Source organism: Neltuma alba, unplaced genomic scaffold (genome assembly GCF_004799145.2).
Source record: "Neltuma alba isolate B1F8T4 unplaced genomic scaffold, ASM479914v2 tig00012824_pilon, whole genome shotgun sequence".
NCBI classification, from domain to species: Eukaryota; Viridiplantae; Streptophyta; class Magnoliopsida; order Fabales; family Fabaceae; genus Neltuma; species Neltuma alba.
This window is the reverse complement of record NW_021637216.1, coordinates 66,013-92,769: the sequence shown is the minus strand read 5'-3', so window position 1 is coordinate 92,769 and position 26,757 is coordinate 66,013. Positions and strand designations below refer to the sequence as shown.

The window sequence follows — 26,757 nt, the reverse complement described above, 5'->3', positions numbered from 1 at the left end:
TTGATAGCTCCATGAAACGGGTGGAATTTTAATTATTACATGTAATTTGTTAATTATTAAACCGTCCATGGGGTGTGCAATTTTTATTCTATTACCACCTCCGGTCATAATTATAAGAGTTAATTGACTAATTTGAGAAGATTAAGAAAATAAGTTAAGTTAGTTATTTGTAATAAATATGTGTTATCTTTCCTAAAATATCCTTGTTAATCAAATGTGTTAGCTAGAACTACTATTATTAGAAGGATTACTTTGGGAAAAAATACATAAATATTAGAGACAAAATGGATTGGGGTCTTATATTCAGGACCAAAATAAAAGTCAAACGAGGTCTTATATTAAGAACCGGAGGCAGTATGTTCTTACTATCATTATTTAATTTAATAATTATATGTTTTTTTTGCTTAATATAATAATTCGATCATTCTGGTTGCCGTAAAAAGCAGTTCACTTGAATTTCTTGCTCCTTCCATGTTGATCGATCTTGCGCGTTCTGAGACTATTATACATGTGGAGTCTAAATTAAGTTACATTATTCATACTCATAATAAACAGCATAATATTTATCAGAATGTTTATCAGTTCATATATAAATTTATATTACCCAGTCACATTACACGCACAAAAGATGAAGATTTTGGAGAAGAACAAAATAACAAGAACAAGAACCCAATTCATAAACCCTAAACCCATTGGCCTATAGAACTTTATTTAATTTCCCTCTAATCTTCTCTAGGACCTACAGAAATTAACTTTGAATTTTCAAAGTGGACAGTGTTATACTTACAGCTTAAGCAAATTATTGAAAGCACCATCACAATATCACGTCCTTAGCTTGCGGACCACCACCTTTTTCTTCATAGTGGAATGGAGAAACACACACACAAACACAATAACCGTTTGATTATTAATATATATATATATATATATATTAATAATCAAACGGTTCTTTCCTTGAAGGTGGTAAGTAGGTTTGTGATATGGAGAGAAATTTATAAATATTAATTAAAGAGCTCCGTGTGTGTTTTTGCGCGTATATGAATTAAACAACTCAAAGGCAAAGCTTAACGGTTTGACCGGATGAAAATAAAATCTTAAATACGGGAAGACAATTTGTGTAACATACATTTTCAGTTTAAGAGAGGTTTATATATATTTTCAAAATAGAGAGAATATTTTTGTAATTAAAATAAAATAGAAGGGTGGTCGAAGTATTTTACTCTTCAATATATATACATATAGACATACACATACACACACGAACTCTAATTCGTAATATAAGAACTTTTTAATTTTAAGTATAAGATTTCAAAATAGTTTATCTTTTAAATTTATAATTCATTTTTTAAAGCATTCTTATTTATTATATATATTAAGGGGATTTTCATCCAAAGATAGTTATGCTTATTAAGAAAATATTTTAAGAAAATCATTTCATATTTATTATAAAATAAATTTAACTATTTTTTTAATCTATTCAAATTTAATTAAGTGGCTATTATATTAAAGAATAGAGTTAGCATATAGTTTATCAGCTTCGACCAAAGAAAAAAAACAAAAAGAAAATCAATAGTCTTGGATTGCTTTTGACCAACCATCGTGAAAAGTGGAAAACAGGAATAGCCACACGACAAATAACTGGCTTGTCAGTTTGATGAGGTGATCAGGTCATACAATGTATCTTGAAGTTTCAAAGGGAGAAACTATATGTTGAATAATGTTTTTTGTTTAAATTCAGAAAATAATAAACAAACAGAGAAAGCTCTGCTCACAGGGGCAAACCAAATATTGAAAACCAGACTCTCACTCTGGCCCCTCTCTTAATGTTATTTGTTTTTTTTTTTTACATATAGTTATTTTCTTATGAGTGTAGTAATCAACACTGATTGGAATTTTGAAATTCAACCATTACATTTTTAGGATTTTTCTAAAAGTTTTGTCTTTCCTAACAAATGTGATTTTTAACGTTTGAATTTGCATTCTCTTATAAAATTAAGGCTGCTTACTACCTCAACCAGTCTAAATTTTAATATTAAACACAATCTATCAACTAACTCATTAATTGCAAATTTTCAATTTTTTATTTTTTATTAATTAAAATTTAGTGTTTATAAGTTTATTGACCTTCGTGTTTCTCTATCTCCATCTAAATGGGATAAACTTGGGAAAAAAAATTGTAGAGCAAATTTAATGTTTTAACTTTCATTCTCATGCCGTACGGAGAAACGCAGGCTTAGAATTTGTTCAAGAGCACCAACCCTTGCAGTCTCACAAGTTTTACAAAGATATCTCACAAGTCACAAGTCATAACCAAATAAATAAATAAATAAACTTAATTGCTATTATATCTATATATATATAGATAATTAGATATATATAATTCAGTGGAGGGGGACGAAAGAAAGAATGAAGAGGAGCATGAGCAGTGTTTGGCTACAATCGGGAAACATAGGAGTTGTGCGGGAAATGAGAAACCACAATCGGAGCTGCCCTCGGTTTCGATTTCTGAGAAGATTCTGATTTCATGTTCTTGTTAGGCTTTCCTTGGGGCTCTGCTTGATCAGCTACACGAGCAGATGATGATGAAGAAGAAGAAGCAAAGCAATTCAGAAACCCTAAAGACAAACCCATCTTTAATTAAGATCGAAGCTTTTGATTCCTTCCTTTTCCTTTTCCACTCCGATGGCTTATGCTTGGAATTAATGCTCCGAGCAATTACGAAGATGGCCTATATGTCAGATTCTGTACACACACACACACATATATAGATAGAGAGAGAGAGAGAGTAGGAGTGGAGATGGAGAAGGAAGGTACGGAGTAGGTTCGTTCGAGGATGTAATTGCGTGGGAAGCAAGTAGGGGGATATGGGGCCCACATAGAAAAGTCAATTCGAGATCGTTGGAGCCACTTTTGACCATCTCAGGTGAGTTATGGATGATACACTGCATCTGTGACATAAGTCAAAGAGTTAATTTGGAAAGTTATTATTATTTTTTATATTTGACTAATTCTTTTAAGGTGGCTGACTATCAAAAAGTGAATAGTTATTTTCTACACGAATCTAGAAAATACTTACATTATTTTAGTGATTACAAAATTAGTTGTAGTTAATAACAAGACACCTGAATATGAAAAAACGAGTAGTTATTCGCTACATGAATCTAAGTAATGCTTAAACCCTTATAGTGATTTCTTAAATCATTGTAGTGAATGAATACAAATGAAGGCAAAATTGTCAATTTCTCTTGATTTGTCAAATGACAGATTGGGTCATTGACCCTTTCTGTCATTTTGGAAATTCCAGGACTCAATCTGAGATTTCATATATTCGAGGGACCTTTTCTGAAATTTTCCCTTCTTTTAATCTCATATAAGTTATTAATATAGGATTTTATAAAACGGAATGGAAAAAGGTAATTTTTGAAATTATTTCCAACTTGGAGAGGTCACCAATAATCCATATTATATATAAGAGCGCGCGCGCGCGCATATATATATATATAAATATATTGATTTCATCCAAGTCATTTTTATTATTTTAATTTTTTTTTACAAACCAAAGTTGATGATTTATTAATTCGTGGGCTAGAGGAACCCGTAAGATTGATTAAATACTACCTCCGGTCCTAATTATAAGATCCAGTTGACTTATTTGAGGAGATTAAGGAAGTAAGTTAAGTTAGTTATTTGTAATAAATAAGTGTTGTCATTCCTAAAATATCCTTGCTAATTAAGTGTATTGGTTAAAACTATCATTATTAGAAGGACTATCTTGAAAAAAAATGCATAAATATGATAGAAAAAATGGATTGGGGTCTTATAATTAGGACCAAATAAAAAGTAAAACAGGGTCTTATATTAAGGATCGGAGGTAGTAATTAAACTGGAAATTAAGTGACATGCAAATGAAAATGATATAATATAAAGTAATATACACGTACAAGGGACAGGAAGGTCATTTTAATGAAGCAATGCAGAGGAAGTTGCCAAGTGAGAGTGTGGAGTTTGCTTAGGGAGGAAGGAGGTAGAAGTCTAGAAGATAGAATCTGATGGTCTTCTCTCTATTTGTTTATTATGGAATTGTTATCACATATATCGCCAAAATACTTATTAAAACCAAATTAAAGTTTATTATATTTTTTTATTTAAAGATAATTGCATAAATGTGTGTGTCTATGGATATTAAATTTCAAAAAATAAAGATATTTTTATCATTTATTTCATATTTTTATATGAGAATTATTTAGTATATGATCGATCCTAATGATTAATCCAAATTTATGTTGAAACTTTTTGTTATTCGGTACTTTTGGCTAATTATGGTATTTGATGCCATCAAATTTATTCCATGGTGTTATATAAATATATATATATATATATATCTCGTTAATTTGAAAGATTGTTCAGCAGAAATATTGATAGCTGAGGAATGCATGAGATTTCGAAACTAAATTCTTAGTATGCTTTTAACCACAAAAACAACCAAATAATTAAACATGAAACTTACCCCTTGATAAACCACTCGTTTGACCAAGTATATTGTATCAAATTTCAGAAGCAATTCCTTAGGATTTTTTTTTACAATACAATATATTTTGTTTAAATTGTCATCAATTATTTTTACATAGCATCCCTAACTAACTAACTAACTATAAAATTTGACAGCTAACCAACTAAACTCCCTTAACTAATGATTTTTATTGAAGGTAATTTTGAGATTTTACAAGTAATTTTAATTATTTTTTTTCACAAAGTAACACCCAACAAGACAGGAAGAAGCTGTGCTTATATTGAGGTGATCTTGAGATTAAAAAAAAAAAAAGGGAATGACAAACTATGATGGGAGCTCCTTTTGGCTTTGACTTGGTCTTCACTTGTTTCTCTGAATTTATATTTTTTAGATTTTAAATATAGGATCTATTTTATAATATAAATTATATTACAAAATAAGTTTTATATTTAGGATAGGAAGGTATCTTAGAAGAAGACGAAGAGGGCAATTTTAATCCAGATTGTGCAGTAGAATCATCAGAGACCCTCGAGGGAACATAGAAACAAGATGACAACAAGCCTGAAAATAAACCCATACTCTCACACAATCCAACCTCAATAACCTCGACAGTTCTGAGATTTTATCAGCTCAAACTAGAGCAAAAGCACAAGCGATCTGGGTTTGTTTAGAATTGAAAAAGTGGCAGCTAGCTTGTAAGTAATTAATGAATGGCTAATAATTGATTAATGGTGATTCGACAGTGTGTAGAATTATATGTATATACTACCTCTCGTCCTTAATATAAAAACTAAATAAATAATTTGAAAATATTAAAAAAATTAGTTATGTTTATTATTTGTCACAGATAGGAGTTGATCTTTCTAAGCTATTCTGTTTAAGATGAAAAACAAAGTGAATTCAGATATTATATTTAGAACTAAATTCAATTTCTAACTAACTTTTATATTAAAGACCAGATATATAGTGTATATATACTCTTTCGGTCCTAAATATAAGATTTTATATATGTATAAAGATTTTATATTTAAAACCGGAAGAGTACGTGTGTGTGTGTGTATAGAGTTAGACACAGACACTAAGCGGGGAAGTTGCCAAGTGAGTGAGTTTGCTTGGAGACGAAGGAGACATATAAGATATATACCTATATGTGTGTGTGTATGGGGTCCACAAGCGGCAAATCTTTGCGGCTGCCTTTTCTTTTCTTTTCTTTTTTTTTTTGGGGACCAGCGGCCGCCTGCTTGACCTCTCTTTTAATTCTTCCTCCGATTATCATTTCATTTGACCAATATATGTATATATATGCATGTGATTTCCCCGCCTTATTTTTGAGATTTTTTTAGGCCCCTTTTGATAGCTCCATGAAACGAGTGGAATTTTAATTATTACACGTAATTTGTTAATTATTAAACCGTCCATGGGGTGTGCAATCTTCATTCTATTATATTCTTACTATCGTTATTCAATATAATAATTATCTGTTTTTTTTTTTGCTTAATAGAATAATTCGATCATTCTGGTTGCCATAAAAAGCAGTTCACTTGAATTTCTTGCTCCTTCCGTGTTGATCGATCTTGGATGTTCTGAAACTATTATACATGTGGAGTCTAAATTAAGTTATACGTACTATTCATACTCATAATAAACAGCATAATATTTATTAGAATGTTTACCAGTTCATATATAAATTTATACTACCTCCTCTCCTAATTATAAGAGCCAGTTGACTAATTTGAAGAGATTAAAGAAGTAAGTTGAGTTAGTTATTTGTCCTAAATTATAGATGTTGTCTTTCTTAAAATATCCTTACTAATCAAGTGTATTAACTACAACTATCATTATTAGAAGGGTTACTTTAGAAAAAAATGTATAAATATAAAAGACAAAACGGATTGAGGTCTTATATTTAGGACCAAAATAAAAGTCAAATAGGGTCTTATATTAAGGATCGAAGGTAGTATTACACAGTCACACTGCACACACTAAAGATGATGATTTTGGAGAAGAACAAAATAACAAGAACAAGAAGCCAATTCAAAAACCCTAAACCCATTAGCCTATAGAACTTTATTTAATTTCCCTCTAATCTTCTCTAGGACCTATAGAAATTGACTTTGAATTTTCAAAGTGGACAGTGTTATACTTACAGCTTAAGCAAATTATTGAAAGCACCATCAAAATATCACGTCCTTAGCTTGTGGACCCCCACCTTTTTCTTCATAGTGAAATGGAGAAACACACACACAAACACACTATATATATATATATTAATAATCAAACGGTTCTTTCCTTGAAGGTGGTAAGTAGGTTCGTGATATGGAGAGAAATTTACAAATATTAATTAAACAACTCAAAGGCAAAGCTTAACAGTTTGACCGGATGAAAATAAAATCTTAAATATGGGAAGACAGTTTGTGTAACATACATTTTCATTTTAAGAGAGGTTTATATATGTTTTCAAAATAGAGAGAATGTTTCTGTAATTAAGATAAAATAGAAGGGTGGTCGGGATATTTTACTCTTCAATATATATACATATAGACATACATATACACATATGAACTCTAATTCATAATATAAGAACTTCTTAATTTTAAGCATAAGATTTCAGAATATTTTGTCTTTTGAATTTATAATTCATTCTTTATAGCATTCTTATTTATTATATGTATTAAGGGGATTTTCATCCAAAGATAGTTATGATTATTAAGAAAATATTTTAGGAAAATCATCTCATATTTATTGTAAAGAACAAATTTAACTATTTTTTTAATCTATTCAAATTCAATTAAGTGGCTATTATATTAAAGAATAGAGTTAGCATATAGTTTATCAGCTTCGACCAAAGAAAAAAAACAAAAACAAAATCAATAGTCTTGTATTGCTTTTGACCAACCATCATGAAAAGTGGAAAACAGGAATAGCCACACGACAAATAACTGGCTTGTCAGTTTGATGTGGTGATCAGGTCATACAATGAATCTTGAAGTTTCAAAGCGAGAAAATATATGTTGAATAATGTTTTTTGTTTAAATTCAGAAAATAATAAACAAACAGAAAAAGCTCTGCTCATAGGGGCAAACCCAAATATTGAAAATCAAACTCTCACTCTAGCCCCCCTCTTAATTACAAACCGAGAGGATAAGAATTGGCTGGAAAAATCATACTACCTTCGATCCTAATTATAAGAGCCAGTTAACTAATTTGAAAAGATTAAGGAAATAAGTTGAGTTAGTTATTTATCCTAAATAGGTGTTGTCTTTCCTAAAATATCCTTACTAATCAAGTGTATTAACTAGAACTATAATTATTAGAAGGATTGTTTTGGAAAAAATTGAGTAAATATGAGAGATAAAGTAGATTGGGGTCTTATATTTAGGACCAAAATAAAAATCAAATAGGGTCTTATATTAAGGATCGGAGGTAGTAAGAATGAAGCCCCTTTTGGCTAGGATTCCGATCTCTCTTCACTTGTTTCTCCAAAGAAGGCAAAGGAGAAGATTCTGATGCACAGAGAACAAAATTAGAAACGAAGCCAGTTGCGACTTCAAGCTTCAGTTTTTCCTCATCCCGTATGACAGATACCTGTGGTCTATTTTGATGCAAAGAGAAAAAAAGAAACGAAAAGATCCTTCATGTGTAAACAAAACCCCACACACACATATGCACACGCATATTTACTTGATCGATATGATTAGGCAGTCATATATCATGTCTGCTTGGAGAGCACGGAGGAATAATTAAAAATTAAACTCGATGTTAATTAATTATAAACCGTGTGGCATTTCATTTTTCTTGCTGTTCTATAGAATTCGTGTGCGACAAATTTTGCGATTTGCTTAGCACAAACTAGTTCATCTTCTGTGAGGATAAAGTTGCATCGAATTGAAGTTCAGGATCGACTTAAAACCAAGATATTATCTCTAGTTCTTAATATAAGAGTTAGTTAATTACTTTAAATAGATTAAGAAAATTTATTAAGTTAGTTATTCATAATAAATAAGCATTGTCTTCACTAATATACCTTTACTAATCACCTGTACTAGATAAAGCTACTCTTTAATAGAATTTTTAATATGTACAGTTATTAAACAACTGCTTCAAGAAAAATTGGATAAATATATTCCTGGACATGTCTATACATATATGGTTGTTGAAAATTTTCTTTAGCAGAAAACTATGGATGTATGTACGTATGTGCGGACGTATATGTCATATCTAATCACTGAACAAATACAGTAAATAAATCAACTTTATTTCAATAAATAGGAAAAAAACAGCACAGGGTTCAGAGAAACAATAAAGGAATTGAAAGCAGCAATTATAAAAGGGAACTACAATCAGCAAAAATAAATAAATAAATAAGAAACCGAAATGGGAGGTCCCTTCGATTTCTTTGAAGATTGTGATTTCATGTCCTTCTAGATTTCATGTCCTTCAGAAACGCTAAGGACAAACCCAATTGCTTGCTTGGAATGCCGCGCGTGATTATGAAGCTCGGCTATAACATTATATATATAGATATATATATATATATTTATCTATAGAGGAATAGAAGAGCTCCTGCAATCGAGAAGGATAAGAGTTGCGTGGGAAATAAGAAACCACAATTGGAGCTCCTTTCGATTTCTGAGAAGACTGTCATTTCATGTTCGTAGCTTTTCCTTCAGCTTCTGTATGATCAGCGACTCGAGCAGATGAAGAAGAAGCAGCAGCAGCAGCAGCAAAGCAATTCAGAAACCTTGAACCCATCAACGTGATTTTCCCTTTAATTTTCTCGGGGACAATAATCTAAAAGAAAGAAGAAAGAGGAATCAATGGCTTTCAGTATTTCAGAGAGTTGAGAAGTGAAGATGTTGGACTACTTGCTCGTAAAAATATGTGTATATATACAGGCATAGGGATAAGATAAAGGGCAAATTCACAGAAGATAAAATACTACAAAAAAGTTTCTAAAAACCCGATAATTGCTTTGGATTCCTAATGGGATTTGACTGTCATAATGTAAAAACTGAAAATACTTTGTTGCCCATGATACAAAACAAGCACCGAAAGACTGCAATAGTTATCAATATTACTGCTTCGCTTACCAATTTATCTGTTGATATAAGTTTGAAAAAACATGATTTCAAGTTACATAATGACAATTAATATTGACATATCCTGTGGACTAATACTTTTTTATGATAATAATGTGATATAATATCGTTATTAAAAATCAATCATCACTTATAATACAAAAAGTTAACTAATGACAAGTGATTTCATAATTTTATATGATTGATAATTGACTTTTAATAATGATGTTATATCACATTATTATCAAAAAGTATTAATTCATAAGATATATTAATATTACTTGTCATTATGTAATTTGAAATCACCTTATATCAACTAATAATCTGATAAGTGAAACGGCAATATTGACAACTATTGTGGCCTATATTAACAACTATCTCAACCTATATTGACAACTCTTTTTTTTTTCTCCAGTACTTTTGTCTATACTAAGGACAGCAAGGTCTTTTTAACTTTTTATTATTGCAGCCAAATTCTTTTGGGATCTAAAACAATTATGAGATTTTCATAAACTTTTTTGCAGTATTTTATTTTTTGCGAGACCTAGTGCAATTCTCTTTGAATAAACAAGGAGGGAGCGAAGCTAGGGCATGGACAGCATTGCTTAACGAGCAAGCACGGAACACGAACGGGAACCACAATTTTAAGTGCATTAATTAATTTAGATATTCAGAACAGGAAGCTCTCAAAATCCTTCCCTCTCATTTTCTTTTCAGAATCTTATCTCCATTGTTTGATCAAAAAACTGATTATTCATATTTATTATTTTAAAAAGGGTTAAGATGCTAATATATTGAAAAGTTTTCATTCAAGAGCGTTGAATATTTGAAAGTTTGTTTTGATATAAATTTGTTCTAAAAGTTTAAAATTGTAACCATTTTTTTCTATATTGTTAAAAATGTTGTCGCCTTAATGAACAGTATTATTATTTTAATGATCAACACTATTAGTTTAACAGTAAAAGATAAAATTGTTAAGATTTTAGGCTTTTGAACCAAATTTATAATTACAAAAACTTTCGAGTTTTGAGTGAAAGTTTTAAAAACAAAAAAACTTACACCGTAATTCTTTTTTAGAAATATTTTTTAAAATATTAAATTTGAATAATTTATATTTAGCCAAGATGGGATTCTAAGATGATTATTGGATATCCGCCTTCACATTTCAAACGCTATGCAAGACTTTTTGTCACAAAGGTGATTTGCTGTCCAAGAAAACAAATCAGTCAAATTAATTTGCGTTCTATTAATAAATATTAGAAATCGAATTCTTAACCACTTTTTTTTGGACCAGAGCTTCTATCAGTTGAGTTGGTGAAGAGAATGCTTTTTAGAACTTTTTTGGTAGTAAATTATTTTTAATGTAACAATCAATACTACTAAATTTAAGAGTTACTTTATACAAATGTTATAGTGTCTTCTTTTGATGATTACAGAATTCAAAATAAAAATAATATCTTAATTGTTGATCTTTTTAATAAAAAATAATTGTTTAATTAATAAATTATTAATTGAAAGTTTTAAATTTAAACTATTAAAACTATACATGTGCTAGGGAAACAAAAATTAAAACTATATATGAATGGTGTAAGTCTCACACAGCAATGAGCATCAAAATTAGTTGCTCCCTCCAATTGATTAATTCTATTAAAAATATTCTTTTAATTCAGAAATCATTGTGTTAATATTTTTTAGGTAAAAATGACCTTTTTGGCAAATCTTAATCTCACCCTCGTGGGTCAAATAAAAGAAAATGTTAAAACTCAAATCTTTATTGCAAATGATAAAATCTCTATCACAAGTTATATGGGTATAAAAGTATTCCCTTGTCAAATATATATAAATTTAAAATATTAATACATAATTTTTAAAAGCTCAGATAAATAAATTATTGTCTGAAACTAAACAAACCAAACATCTCTATAAACTTAGATACTTTAAATAAGGTTCTATTTTGATTCCTTAATTTTAAAAAATATATTTTAATTTTTTAATCATAAAAAATTAAAAAAATAATAATATTGAGATTTTAAATACTAATAAAATATTCTTAAATATTAACATATTAAACTTAATTTTTAAAACAATAATAATTGTTACAACAATAAAGTTAAAAGACCGAATGAATATTTTAACCTGACAACTAAATATTTGTAATATAATCCACAATATAAAAAAACAAATCTATAATATTAGCAACATCAATAATTTTTTCGAAAAAAAGTTAAATAAAAAGACTCGAATGGAGCGGAATTTACATGAAAATATCATGAACTTAGTGGCCTTTCCACATTCACATACGTGCAAATGGAAGCCAAAACAGAATTGAAGTTTGCATTAGTTCTCATTCGCTAATTTTAAGAAATAAAAATGAGAATTTGTGTCCAAGGTCCCTAATTGTCATTGTTCCTTATTATCCAAATTTGACATTTAAATTTTTCTTAAAAATAGGATAAAAAAGGGAACACATTTGGTTTTCTTTATATCAAAGTGCATGCCCCTGTCAATAATTTTAAAGATGGCATGCTTGTGAGGCAGTAGAAAGCACCAGCTGAAAGTGCAACAGTAAAATCAGCTTGAGATAACTTCAAAATTCTAACAGTTCAAAAGAAGCATAAGTTATACGCAAAACTTTCCCCCTTTTGGCCACCTACATAGATACAGATAACATTAATTTAAACCAAAATCTGCCTTCTGACTGTTACTAATTCCAATGCAGCTCCTTTCCTCGTATGAATTAGAATCCAACTGCAAGCCATTCAAAGCAAATGTTTCAGAATTAGAGTAAACAACTATGTTTTCTAACAATTAGATCAGGACACAGCAAAGGTTTTATATAGAATTTTCAAACTATGGCTTAAGGTTCACTTGGTATCTTTGAAAGAGGTGTGGGATATGGGAAGGGAAAAATGAAAAGTCATTTCATCTCTCACCCATCTCCTTTTCCCCTTCTAATTCCATTCAATTCCATTTCTTCATACTAAATTAAGTTTCAAGTCCTCAAGTTCTTAAGACCCCTCCCATTAAAGCTTCAACTATTATCACCAGAAAGTGTGAGATCTTGGGAGGAACAAAACATTTTCCCCCCTAGTTTTCTTTTTTTACATCTCAGAGGAATTACATGGCCTGTACTGCAGAGTATAGAACTCTTACCCATATATACATCAGGGCCTCCCAAAAATACAAATAGCTTAAAACACGACTTCAAATTTCAGCCTTCGAAAGTGCAGTGGTCAACTTCAAGCTAACATCACCATAGGGTTCTTCTTGGTGTACGTCAACAAGGTCATAACTCTTTAAAACCTGTGATGCAACAAACAATTTCCACATAACCATACAAATGTAAGTTTCCATAAGTTAGAAAACAACGTACACATTAGCATGAGAAGATTACAATAGCTCACAAGAGTACTGAAAGAAAATTTGTTAAACTTGAACCAAAGGACAAAAGAACAAATTGTAAACCCCTAAAGAATGTGAGTACACCTCTTTGTCTAGCTAATTTATGAAATGAGAGCCGCTTCAGAATTCAAAGCTATTATGACACCAATCACAAGTACAAACTCATCATCTGCATGCTTTATGTAATCAAGTTACCCAAATTTTTGGAAACCTCCACCTTCCCCATGCCTCAGGATAATGAAACATGCGAGTAGAATGAAACAGTCTTCAAGCACTCTAAGACATTCAAAAATACCCTCTACGAATACAGGAACACATAGGGAAGTTATTTTTTGATTTTCTTTCTCTCTCACTCACTCAATTTTTACGAAGACTACTCTCACATTCACATTTTAGATTTTCATGCTAATAAGACAAGATGCACCAGCATTATCCCTTCACATCTTGTGGCAAAATTGAGGGGTATGATTCAAATAGATGGGCGTGTTTCAGAACTCACCAATGTTTCAAAGAACATTCGAGCAGAGATCCTTCTTGTCTTCCCTTCTAAGATCTTGTTCAAGCTGAGATCTTCCGTGGGGTCCTCTGCAATTGGGCTAATTGGAGAAAGATTTTTCAAATAACGAGCTACAGCCCTGCAATCAAAGAACATTGACAAATTAGCAATCCATAAATCATTGAGTATGAACTTCGAAAAGGACCAAGTCATTAAGAAAATTAAATGCTGTGCAGATAACTTCTGAGCTATTTTGCTCCACTTGGATTTGTTTGTAGATACGTACTCCCCCCCCCCCCCCCAAAATTCCAGTTACACGCATCATATTATGTCTCAGATTAATAATCTATTCAAACCCCAGAAGAGAAAGAATGGTCACCATATTCTATGGTGCAATTGTCATGGCATATGTGAGCAAGTGACTCATAGGTGATTAAGTAATAATCTCTTAAAAACACCAAGAAATCAACAGGTCACTTAACATGCAAAAAGGCTACAAGATTGTAATTGAAACGAGAAAACAGATCAAAGTAGCATGCATCTTGGAAAAAAAAATATGGGTGCATTCATTATATGTGAACTAAAAACGGTTGCCAGTCAAAATAATTTTTTCCAGATATTCTGGCTATTTATTTGGCAATATAAGCCTTCCAGAGATTTGCCGTCTAAGTTTCCAAAACTAGATGCTATTAGAATGAATACCTAGTTCTCACAGACAATGAGTTTACACCTTCGCTACCTTGTGAACCTGCAAATAGAATGAGCAAACTAAATGAAACTGGTCATCTAGTATTGTCTGAGCATGCGCATTTCAGATTTACAAAAGGAACTTACTGGATGGCGTATTGTCTGCTTCCAGAAAATTAAGCTCCTAAAATGAACAAGGTCAACTAATTAGAGTCTATCATATATAATTCTTTAAGTCAACATATTTAGGAGTACCTACAATATGAGTAAGGTGACCAGAAGCGAGTTTGCTGCTTATTATGTATATGCAAATCAAAGGAGGAAGAAAATGTAACGGTATTGTCTGCACCTTCACTACATGACCAAGATCCTTAAAATGTGAAGTTCATTGCACATTAATATAGAAAGCACTCAAGATCAATATCCTACCCATCCCAAGTTAGAAATACATTTGGGTTTATCCACTTCACTTCTAGCAAAAAAATTTCTGGATCTCAGTTACTAGAACCAACCTATTCTCTCAAATTCCTCAAGCTAGAACAACAACCAAAATACTTTACTAATGTTAACAGTATGAACTATGGTTTTGAAGCAAAATGTGGTATGGTTAATTGAGTAAAATATCCTGCATGATTTACAGGATTTCCTGAAAAAGAAAACACAAAAGAAGTTAATAACTTACTTCTTCAGCAGACATCATTGAATGACCAGCATCTGACAGACCAAAGTTCTGAAATGTTCCTTCGTCCAGAAAAGTCATAGGAGTTTCCATCTGGGATCCATGATCTCTAGGGGATGATGCTAAATCAGGTGTTTGAACTGTCCCAGCCACATCATTTGTCCTCAATGGAGAAACTGATACAGACCTTAATTTTTGAGCTGAGACAGGAGTCATGTCACCCTGTCTGAGAGGACTACCATGACCACCTTCAATATTAATGACTTCAGTTTCTACATCATGAGTAGGTATAACAGGAGGCGGAGTAGCAGCGATACTACGAAGCCGTTCAATTTCCATATTTTGAGCACCTGTTGTAGCAGGTGGTGTGGCAGCTCTAGGCTCTTCGGCAGAATGGCTAGTTGAAGGAGTTCTAGCAATCTCATCATCCATACGATCTTCCTCAGATATAACCAGGTGGGATTTTGCACTTATATAATCCCTCTGACAAATATCTGAGAGATCCTTGCATAGCCCTGTAGAATGGACACAGTTTTTGGAAAAAAAGTTCATAAAACTAGAAGGCAACAGGATCTCCAGTAAAAAGGTTGACATCTGCTTACCTGATACCAAGGGGTGATCAAAAATTTGTTCCTTTCTTCGGCTGTTGTTCAGTTTCCATGTATCCAAAGCAGAGGAAGGCATAAAACGTCTCTTCCGTAGTAAATCACCCGTATTATCAAGAGCCTTCTTCATAAATCTACAAATCCTCAACACTATGAGCAACTAAGATTATAAATGACACAAACTTATAACTAAATTAGTTAAATAGGCAAATGAAAGAAAAAGTAGAGATTCAATAAAGCAAAATTTTACAGCGTACTTATTAGTCAAAACTGTTGACGTATCAAAGAACTGTTTTCTCTTTCTTCCTCTATTCTGTGGCTGCTGGACTGGTGGACTTGATCGAAGCACCAAGTTAGGCGAAGCATGGCCTGAAATGGTATAAAGAAGAATAAAAATATCAGCGTTATGATTTTCTGATCCATAGGTAAATGCAGCTAAGAGAGGTCTACACCCACCCAGAGAAACTTGTATCTCGGGTGCCCCTTGAGAAGTATCTGGAGTTGGCAAACGAGAATGTTGCTGAGATGGTACAGATAAGCCTCCAACATCCAAATCATCAACCATTGGAGAAATATGATCCTTGTCATTCATAGTTTGGTCAAAAATCCTACTGGGTTCAGTATTATCCCCGGGATCTGGAACTACTGGAGGAGGATTTTCTAAATTTAAATCATTATTGGCATCACGAAGAACTTCAATTTCCGGTAGAACTTGAGGACTGTCGGCTGCAGGACTCGAATTGATCACATCGGTCTGATTTCTTGGACCAGCATCTTGAGAACCCAAATCTCCAGCAGATTCAGGATCTTGAATATTATGAGGGAGGTCACTATCAGCATGCTGAGCAGCAGGTGATTCTCTTTGGTTTATTGGATCACAAACTTGAACATCACCAACGTTTGTCAATGGAGATTGTGGGACAATGCTGCAGACATAAATGAATGAATAACAGGTTATTCCATTGGCTGATACCTGAAGAAGTATCAAAATGCAATAGAACTTACAAAAGTCACAAATACTTACTCCTCCTCCATTGGTCTGGCCCCTGAATCTGGCAACACTTCCGTGTGTGAAGAGTCCATTATATCCTAAAATAAGGAAAATTCAGGAGATGAAATAGAGTTGCAACGCAAAATCTCATAATCCAAAATAACAAACAATTAAGGAAATAATAAGGGCGAACCTCATCAAAAGTGATTGCTATGTAATAATCCATACTACCAGGAATTTGATCTGCACAGTAAATAGCATTATAGACAAGAGATCAATACTTAAGCGTACCACTATTAAAATAAAGATGAATAAAATATCCATCCATTTCTGTGACCTGTTAGAGTGATATCTTCTCGACTCCTCATGTGGATATCCTCCACCCTGGGACAGAAATCCATGAGTCATGTAATGATTTTAGAAGTACAAATAAATTGGAAGAAACTGAACAAAACCATACTCGTCATCTACTCCATCCAAGATCACAGCATCAAGATCAAATGTCTCTGGCAGTGTGATTGAATGAAATGGTGCCTTCCTTGCATCCTCTGGTAAAGTAAGTTGAATAGAAGCAAATGCCTTGCTGAGACCAGTCAAAACAGCATTACAGTCTTGAAAAAGATAATCAACTTTCTTTGAATATATCCGAACAACGCCTAAAAGAAGATGGCCTGACATTCTCAAGGCGATGGGAACTTCAGGTTCCATAATACGTCCTAAAAGAGACATACAAGAAAAAGGAATATTCAGTCAAATTCAGGACCAGGACCATGACATAGATTCTGAATCAAAAAGTACATATTATTTCAATCCAAGAAACACGAGACTCGTGAAAGCCAGTGTCACAATTTTAATATTCACTAAATTATATATCATTGATATCACACATGATGTACAAGTACAAACAAAATTAACAATTCTTATTAAATATATTTTTTTAAGTACCTCTAAATGAAAAATGGATTAGGAACCGAAAAAACAGTCCAGTGATTAGGTTAAAAAATCACTTTCAGCTTCATCGGTATCAAACTCGCGTTTTACTGTCCCATGGATAAAAGAAACACAAGCAATATCAACATACAAACTTGTTAATTAGAACAACAGAACAAGCTTGAAGAGCACAAAGTGATAGCATGGCAAAGATATGGCCCGCGAAGTTAGAGCAATTACTGTTAGATAGATATGGGGAAATAAGGTGTAAAGAAGTCAAAGCCTCATAGAGGTGTTCTATTTAGCTATTGGATCAGGAGCTATGTGACATTATGCTTGCATTTTCAAAAAAACCATGTTTTCCCCAGCAATACAAGGCAGAACTTTCTACTTGCTTATAATTGGAAGTCAAACTTAGTATTTTCAGGTGGTCGCATTGCCTAAGGACCTTAGTGTGTTGATGATTTCCGTGCTTTTATTTGTACTACAATTTCTTTTGAGCTTCAATCAAGAACAGAAAAAACAAGAAATATCTACAAAGTGGGTACTACGTCTACGACCATGGGAGAATGACTCTGTTAAGAAACCTAAGATGAAAATAGAACAATAAAGGGAAAACCTATTTCAATCAAATTAAGTGTTGAACAAAGAGATGACAAAATAATAGTTGGCGTAGCATCAGGGCAGGGCGACACAACATTCTTTTCACATTGTCTTAGGTGCGTTTGGCTGGAAGGATTTGAAAGGAAGGGGAATTCACCTCAGTTTTGTTAAAAAAAAATAAAAAGAGCTTCCAAACAAGAACAGGGGTATTTTGGATGATCTTAAAGTCCCTCCCCTTGCCTCCAAACATCATCCATATGCCCACAGCATCATTCACACAATGACTAAAAATCCAAATGACTACGAAAGGAAGCAAATTATAACCCATTACCTCACGTTATCCCAGCAAAAAGTAGTAAATTATCAAGAAATGCCCAAAACTCATCATCAGGAGAGAAGAAAACAAACTAAATTGAAAGAGTAATTCAGATAGAAACCCTCCAGCCGAAATTCAAATAGAACTCGGAAAGTTTTATTCATAAAAGAACGAATTGACGAAGATTATCAAGAGTCGCATCTCCAATCAAGAAGGATGGGGAAAATAGCCAAATTGGAAGATAAACTAAAGCAAAAACCGCACTTCCAAAACCCAAATGAAAGATGGAAACTTTATCCATAATGGAATATAATTTTAACCTGTATGCCAGAAAATTCACAAAAGAAACATGCTTTTCAGAAAAAGGAAGATGATTTCACTTACTGACAGTGGAGGGTATATCAGTTGAAGTGTAATGAGACTTCCGAAGCCTGTGCTGCAAATGCGCAGCAATCCACACTGTGGCCAATGGCCCCTTTCGTGCAAGAAACGTATGCGAATAAAACATGCTTCTCTCTGAGACACCGAGAAACAGATGCAGAAAGAACCTTGAACGGAGGATTCACAATTATTGACAACTTCCCTGTTAGGCCCCCTAAAAGTTAAAAATTTGCACATTTATATTCCTTCCAGCAATTTCGTTATAACTGCAGTTTTCTTTTGCTGTTTAGCATTAAAAAAAGGAAAACCCACAAATAGAAGAACAAACGGGACAAGCTAGTTGGAGAGCGACCGATAAAACATAGCAGCAAAGAAAAAAATCACAACAGAAAAAATCGTACCTAGCAACACAGGAAAATAAAAAATCAGAAAAATCTCACCTTTGATGAAATTTGTGCGGTGGTGCCAGGAAGAGAGGTGACCGGAGAGAGTAGACGAGCTAGAGCGTGAGGGCTTTGTTAGTCCTAAGATGTTGAAGGTTCATAAAAATGAGATTTTTCATTTTTGGCGCGGGAAATTAGAAAATGGCGCCAATAGAGTACTGAGGAAGCCAGATATGGCCTGGTCACGTCCCGCACGTATTCATTAATCATTAAAGTACCACCTCGTTTGCTCCGAAATTTACAAAACTGCCATTTTTTCGCTGGAATTTATGGTTCTGAAATTAATGTTTGGGCTGGATTATGTGGATGAGAGGAAGTTAGAGCGAGGCCCGGTTTGAAATTCATATTGCCCAAAAGACGAAATTTATCGTATTTATTTTATTTTTATTTTTACTAATATTAAGAGCAAGATTAATATTTAGTATTTATAAATCATAGGAGTACAATATTATTTTTTTTTATTTTTAGAAAATTATTTCTTAATTTAATGTGATGCCAAATATGAATAGAAGGAAACTCCGGGAGTGTTTCTCATACCAAGTGACATCTCCTCTTTCTTTTCTGTTTATAGTTATTGATATGTACTTCCTCCACCTTTAAATATAAGTTTTAATATTGAAAAGCACACGAACTAATGAAGTATTAAAATCTATGTATTATGTTTGACCCAAAAAAAATCTATGCATTATGTAAAGGTTAATTTTTTTCTTTTATATTTAGTCCCATTTAAGGACATGGAAAATAATGTACCTACTTGTAAAAATTTAAGGGTGGACAGGAAATTTATATTTTCTATAAGGGGTATTTTTTCAAAAGACAATTAATTATGCTTGAAATTTGCGTTAAGACTTATATTTAGTGACAAAAAGAAAATGAAAATCAAATGATATAATCATATATAATTTTGTGGAAAACAAAATATAGTAAAAACTAGAAATTTCTCCCCGTGCGATACACAGATTAGCATATTTGATTAGATTTAAAATTATGATAAATTACATTATCTATTATAGCTCAAGATCTACTTTTTATAGGAGTATGATTTTTTTATTCATTCAAATAGAATTTGAATTAGAAATGCGAAAATTTAGGAAGAATCCATGAAAATCTAAAATTATTTATTTATTTTTAATATAGTAAAAACTAGAAATTTCTCCCCGTGCGATACACGGATTAGCATATTGATTAGATTTAAAATTATAATAAATTACATTATCTATTATAGCTCAAGATCTATTTTTAATAGGAGTATGATTTTTTTAAAGAATCGATGAAATTTTAAAATTATTTATTTATTCTTCATTTAAAGCTCCAATTAACATACTATTTAATTATGATACTCTATATTTAACGCAATATATTCAAATTCTAATTAAGGTATTATTCAAATTTAAATTTAATTATTAATTTCTTTATTTAAACCTCTAATTGAATTTCATTTATTTATAATGTTTCTTATTTAATTCAGTATATTCAAATTTGAATTAATATGTTATTCAAATATCATTAATTGAATATATTCGGATTCAATAATGTTATATCTTACCCATTTTCAAATGAATTGGGTATTATAAGTTTTTAAGAATATAATGATTGATTGTTTGATGATTGATTGATTGGTATAAGACACAATTATATACACAATAAATATTAAATATTGAGTCCTAAAGGCGCTCCGGCAATTCCATGCTAAGTCCTAAAATATTGTGAAGTGATCTCTGAAGAAATAATTACAATTAATAAAACTCTGTAAACAAATAATTCCAAAATCTCCGGTTTTAAAACCGTCGCCCATGCATATAATTTTGGAATGTTTTATTCTTGCTGAATATTTTATTTTCAATTATAAAATTAATAGATAAATTAAATATGAAACATCACAGTAAATACCAAACATTTTTTCTGGCCAATTTAAATACCAGACGGTTAGGACTACTTTTTGTATAGAGCGTTTTATTAGATGTTTTTATTCAAAATGAAAAAAAAAAAACTATTTTTGCCACATTTTTCAGTTTGTGAAAATAAACGGTTGCTCATTCACACATATGGATTTGGCTTTTACCATTTGCACTCTTCATCTCTTCTGCTCCCCTTTCTTCAATCGGCTCTGGAACAATGAAGCTTTCTTCTTCAATTATTTTTAATTCCATATCTTTTTTAAGTTTTCTTGATCCCATGATCCCATATCTTGTTTCTTTTGTATCACTGTTATGCTTCTCCATTGCAAGATCTGAACTGAGATTTCATTTTGTATTAAAAAAATATTGTCAATTAAAGCATCAAACTTCGACCTGCTGTGAGTCTCATCCCATTTCAGCAATACAAGTAAAAATCACATCAAATATTGCATAAAACTCCATCTCAGAAGCTCACACAAAATACAGATTCCAAAACTTGCACGTCAGTCAAGGGGTCAAGTTCAAGCCAATTACAATATTTGTTCAAGTCAAATAGAGGAACTAAATACATTCATAACTCAACAGGACCTGCCATATTACACAGTACGGATGAAAAGAAGCAACACAATTACAAGCAATTAGTGAGCTCCCCAAAACCTGAACTACAGAATTTCTTCCGACAGAAGCATTCAACTCTCCCTTTTTTCCCTTTTTGGAGGAACTTGACACCTGAAAAGATGGGGTTTAAGCTAGACAAGAAATGGGACTGATGTATGATGGCTTCTATTTCATACAAAGCCTTTACTGGTTCCAACTAGAGGATATGAAGTCAAGCAAGCTTCCAGGTTACCGCTTTTGAATGTTTATGCCTTGTTCACTCGAATTCGCTGCCCTTCTAAGAGCTGCAGTCAACAGGATTTCAGACATGTTAGTGTCCTCATCAGAGTCAACAGGTAACTCAGAAAGCCAACTAACTACTCAGAAGTTCCCATCATCCTTATCAGAGTCAGCAGCCAAATTATTTCCAAAAATCTAGTCTATTATCAGGTTTTTAAGAGACTCACTACCAAGTGTAAAATATTTTAAAAAAGTCACAGTCGTAAATAACATTTTAATAACAACTTCCCAAAAACTTAAGGTGTCTTTGCAGAATCATTAAAAGAGGTGTTGCTGCTTCACAAATATTGCTTCAGAAACTGTTACCTAAACACACTATTAGTAGCGATTTCCTTAAAACCTAATTTATGAAAATAGTTAAGATTTTTAAAGTCTTTAATCTAATTATTTTACATTTGGGTCCTCAGGTGTAATTTTCCCGTTGAACAATGTGAGGAAAAGAGTCAGAACACGCAGAATGAAGCAGTGTTCAACGTCTGTCCAACCCAAAAACACAAGTTTTGTTTTATCTCACATGGACAAATGTGTGCCCCTACTGATACCAGAAGCATGTAATGATATGCTAACACGCCTGGAAATAGGTGTGTCCAAATTCATAGTTCAGATAAATTTATGAACTACATATAAAATCAAGTTCGATGAAATTTATAGACCAGGTGTGATATTTTCTTCCACCCATATCTGGTTAAAAACTATCATAGTAAATTTGTAAACATTTTCCATCACAGGAAGCAAGAAAAGGAGGAGGACTCCATTCTGTGTATATAATCTATGGTTTCACTTTTTCGGCACATATGGACTTCCAAACTTGCAAATGAACAACTTACAGAATTGTTGAAAGATGAGATAGCAGCTTCAACATCCTCAGCTGAAGAAAATGAGACAAAACCAAAACCACTGGATTTTGAGGTCCCAGGAACACGTGAAACCTTGGCACTAAGAACATTTCCATTCGAAGAAAAGAAGTCCTTCAGTAAATCTGTTGTTACTGTTTTTGCAAGATTTCCTACATATACTTTGTGGGGACTGTCGACAAATTCAGATTCCTCTGCCTGGAGAATAGATAGATCAACTGTTTGCAAAGGTTTTTCTGTTATATTTACTTTGATTTCACGTCCTCCGATTTCCTACCACCAAAACATGAAGTATGTGAGTACTCAATCGTAAAATGACTGTTCGGAATCGTTTGATCTAATTTTATAAGTGCCATCAATATGAAGGTCAATTACAGTGCCATTTAGCTTCTCAATTACTGCATTTGCATCCTCAACCGTCTTCATTGTAACAAATGCAAAGCGACGACTCCTTCCAGAGTATTTGTCATACATAACCTATTGATCAGAGTACCATAAAAATAAAAGGTTAATGGCATGTTATAAATGCAGATTCTATACATTTTGCAAGGATACAAATAATTCATCCATTGGCACGTTATAAATAAAAAGCCCCATATTCATAGCACTCATATTTATATCTGCACTTGTAAGAGTAATGATTCAGCCTTACATTATCGCACATGAAGCCTCACACAAGTTTGTTAATAAAGGAGGAAAATTTCAACCATTACCAAGGGGAAAAACTGTAGAGAAAGCAGTAAGTTGTTGCATTTAGGTTTACAGTCATATTCCAATCACACTTCTGACCAAAAAAACGAGGCCTCGTTTGATTGCACCACGGAAAAGACAAATCCTTTCTATTGGACCAAAAAAAAAGAAGGAAATATGTAAGGTCTACCGTACTCATATTACCATTAATCAAAAGTCGTTGTCATTTACACAACAATTTTCATCGAAGGATACAAAGGATATTTCTCATCTACAAAGTCATTTATTTCATTCTATATTTGTTTCTATGTCATTCCAGTTTACACTCTGGATTGCCCCTTGGAAAGTACAATGTTATTAATGATGCCTCACAGACTAGTAGTATCATAATACCAGTGTAGAGCTGTATGTTATTGGTCATGGGTGAAAGATCACCCTGCTTAGAAGTCAAATGCCCTTTTTTATCCTGCAATTCTTAAACAGTTTCTGGTATGATTTATAAAAGGTGCTCCAAGGCGTGACTGATTCCATAAGGATCTAGAAAGATGCAGTTTACAAGATGAAGAAGGCAACAGACAGCTAACGGGAAGAAACCATTTTCTAGCTGTTTTCTCATGATGCTTGTGAGATTGTACCCTGTGGCACTTTTTCCAAATCCTAATATCACTGCAAGTCCAGCATGTTTGTTAATATCATGATAAGATACCAATTCTCAACAACAATCTGTACATTAAACAGTGAACACGCCTCATGTTTTAAAAACCACTGTTGTCAAATTAGGAAGTCAGATGTATGCCCAGCAGCTCACGCAATCAGACTTCTGAAAAATCTTCGGACTAATAACGTGAAAATAACCAAGGAAAGAGGAACAAATGTCATTTTTATCAACGAAATAACTTGTACAGTTCTATTTTACATTCTATTTCATTTCATTTTAATAGGTGCCTCAACTTCTACACAAGTAGAGACACACCACATACAGATCATATCTACTTCAGTCTTCAATTCACCCAAAATTCCTTTTAAAGACCACCGTTTTCCAAACCCATTTAAACAGCCCAAAACCCATATGCATTCTCCTCATTAAACCAAACTCCAAATCACAATTCAGCGGCAAAATTGGATATGCAAAGACAAAGAAGTTAAAAATTCAACTACCTCTGCCCTCTCAACAGAACCATGCTCTTCAACTATCCGGGTAAGCTCATTGTTATCAATATTGCGTGGAATGTTCCCAATATAGAGCTTCCTTGCGGCATCGGATTTCGGGTCCGGTGAAGTGACCACGGTTTCTTCTGCAACAGCAAAGGGTGTCCGAAAGTGTCTATGAGTTGTAACTACCAGAGAAGGCGTCGATTTGACAAAGGTTTGTGAATAGACCGATTTCAGAAGGTGACTAGAGAATCTTGAAGAAGTTGAAATGGATTTTGTAGTGTGATTGGAAAGAAGATGGGGTGGTGAGAAAAGGGAAGAGGATAAAGCCATTGCTTTGATTGAAGAGTGGAAAGGGATGACGAAGAAGCGAGAGGCTTTTGAAGCAACAGAAGAGAACTGGAGGTGGATTTATCTCGTTATCTTCTTCGTGGAAAGTACCCTGGAGTTGGCAGGGAGATAACAAAATTTGGCGACATTTTTTTTTTTTTAAATTTCTCAACTAGACACGTTTTAAAAATTCTTATTAGATTTAGATTTTTAAATCAGCCATATTATTTATAAAAAAGAAGTAAACTATTATGTGATTTATATAACTTCTATGTTGATAAATATATTCACACACAATAGACATGTCACTAAACAAGCTATTAGATTATGGAGGTGTTTGGTATATGTCAAAAAATGTTTTTTCATGCAAATTATCAAATTGAGTCAAACTTCCCTCATACACTTGGTTATTTATTTTGTATACTATAAAATTACTTTTAAAATTATGATTTAGTTTCTATCTAAACATTTTTTATATGCAAAATTGTTGGCAAAAAAAAAAAAGATTATGTGCATAATCCGACTAAAAATCCACAAACAAATTGAACCAAATTGAATTTGCTCTTTTTTTTTTGCCATGGAATTTGCTCTGTTTGGTTTGATTATTTTGATGTTTTTGGTTCTTTTGTATTTTTATTTTGAGGCCATTTTAGTCAATTGCGCTCTTTTTTTTTGTCCACAGGTTAGATTTGTTTTAAATCTAAGAAATTTGAATTGAATAAACTAAATCCAAGTCTTTTCTTTTAGAAAATTATAAATGTATAAGTTGAATATGGTGTTAGACAATAAACAAGTTCTAGTTTTCTTTTCTAATTTTCTTTGTTGTACTTACGGTATTTTAATTTTCAAAATCACTAAAAAATAAAAAGTCTCCCTATTAAAATTTTTATTGCTCAAAGATACACACAAAAAAAAAAAGAGGTGTTCATAAGCAGGATTGGGCAGGACATAACCGTGCATCCGTGCCCACTGTCTAACCACTTTGGGCAGGGCAAGGGTTGGCCGAGCAAGGCAGGATGAGCTTTTCTATCCAAGTAGTAACATTCTACTCATATTATATGTAAAAAAATCTAATTATTTTTTTTTTGTAAGAGAAAATCTAATTATATTTTATAAGTATTATTGTGAATTTCAAGTGTATTTTATAATTTCATAATTTAAAATATTTCAAAATAAGCCTACATTTTCAATCTTAAAATATAAAAAATAATGTAAGCTAAAATTGGCACGGTTTAAATGTTTGTTGCCTATATATTGAGGTTATCGGTGTGTTTACGATAAATCTACTTATATTGGCCAAATAAACTATGATATATAGATTACATTGCATTTAAAAATATATACTTAAAAATTACCTTATGTGTATGAATATAAAATATGAAAATAAATTATTAAAATTGTGAATTAAAACTATCTTTGCTATTAACTCCTAACGCTTTTGTGAGAAAATAACAAAAATTCAATTGTGATTATCCTTACCCACAATTTGAGATTTGTAACCCCAATTGCCCGGTCTCAAGGTTCAATCAATTTGGTTAAATTGATGAGTAATGGTCGAATAATACACTCTCATAATTATTTGAAAAAAAAAAGAGATATCAATTCATTGTAGTCATGAGATATCAATTCATTGCAGTCATAGACAAATAAATAAACAAAAATTTGATATTATGAAAGAGTGTAAGCAACAAAAAAGAACAATTTTTCCGGGCAAAATAAAAAAGGAATAGTGATTGAAAAATAATATTATAATATATATAATTATATATTTTTTCAGGCAGGAGAGTATACCTTGCCTGCTGCTTTGCCCTACCC

The 26,757-nt window shown here is 32.2% G+C and overlaps 2 protein-coding genes across 2 annotated transcripts; both read right to left on the bottom strand.

Moving 5' to 3' along the window:
* Positions 1–12,181: 12,181 nt before the first annotated feature.
* Positions 12,182–18,806, bottom strand: LOC114731379 (sister chromatid cohesion 1 protein 3). The gene is made up of 14 exons (XM_028918533.1): positions 18,682–18,806; positions 16,909–17,164; positions 16,786–16,832; positions 16,642–16,691; positions 16,482–16,546; positions 15,914–16,383; positions 15,715–15,826; positions 15,455–15,591; positions 14,856–15,367; positions 14,321–14,357; positions 14,189–14,234; positions 13,490–13,625; positions 12,742–12,891; positions 12,182–12,336 (listed from the first exon to the last, which is right to left on the bottom strand). Exons 1-13 carry the CDS (start codon positions 18,803–18,805, stop codon positions 12,793–12,795), a joined length of 2,091 nt encoding a protein of 696 aa, XP_028774366.1. The 5' UTR covers position 18,806; the 3' UTR covers positions 12,182–12,336; positions 12,742–12,792.
* A 2,647-nt stretch (positions 18,807–21,453) lies between these two features.
* Positions 21,454–25,045, bottom strand: LOC114731370 (30S ribosomal protein 2, chloroplastic). Its single transcript, XM_028918515.1, has 4 exons — positions 24,619–25,045; positions 23,146–23,247; positions 22,744–23,043; positions 21,454–21,921 (listed from the first exon to the last, which is right to left on the bottom strand). The coding sequence occupies exons 1-4, from the start codon at positions 24,943–24,945 to the stop codon at positions 21,883–21,885; spliced, it is 768 nt and encodes a 255-aa protein (XP_028774348.1). The 5' UTR covers positions 24,946–25,045; the 3' UTR covers positions 21,454–21,882.
* Between the last annotated feature and the right edge of the window lie 1,712 nt (positions 25,046–26,757).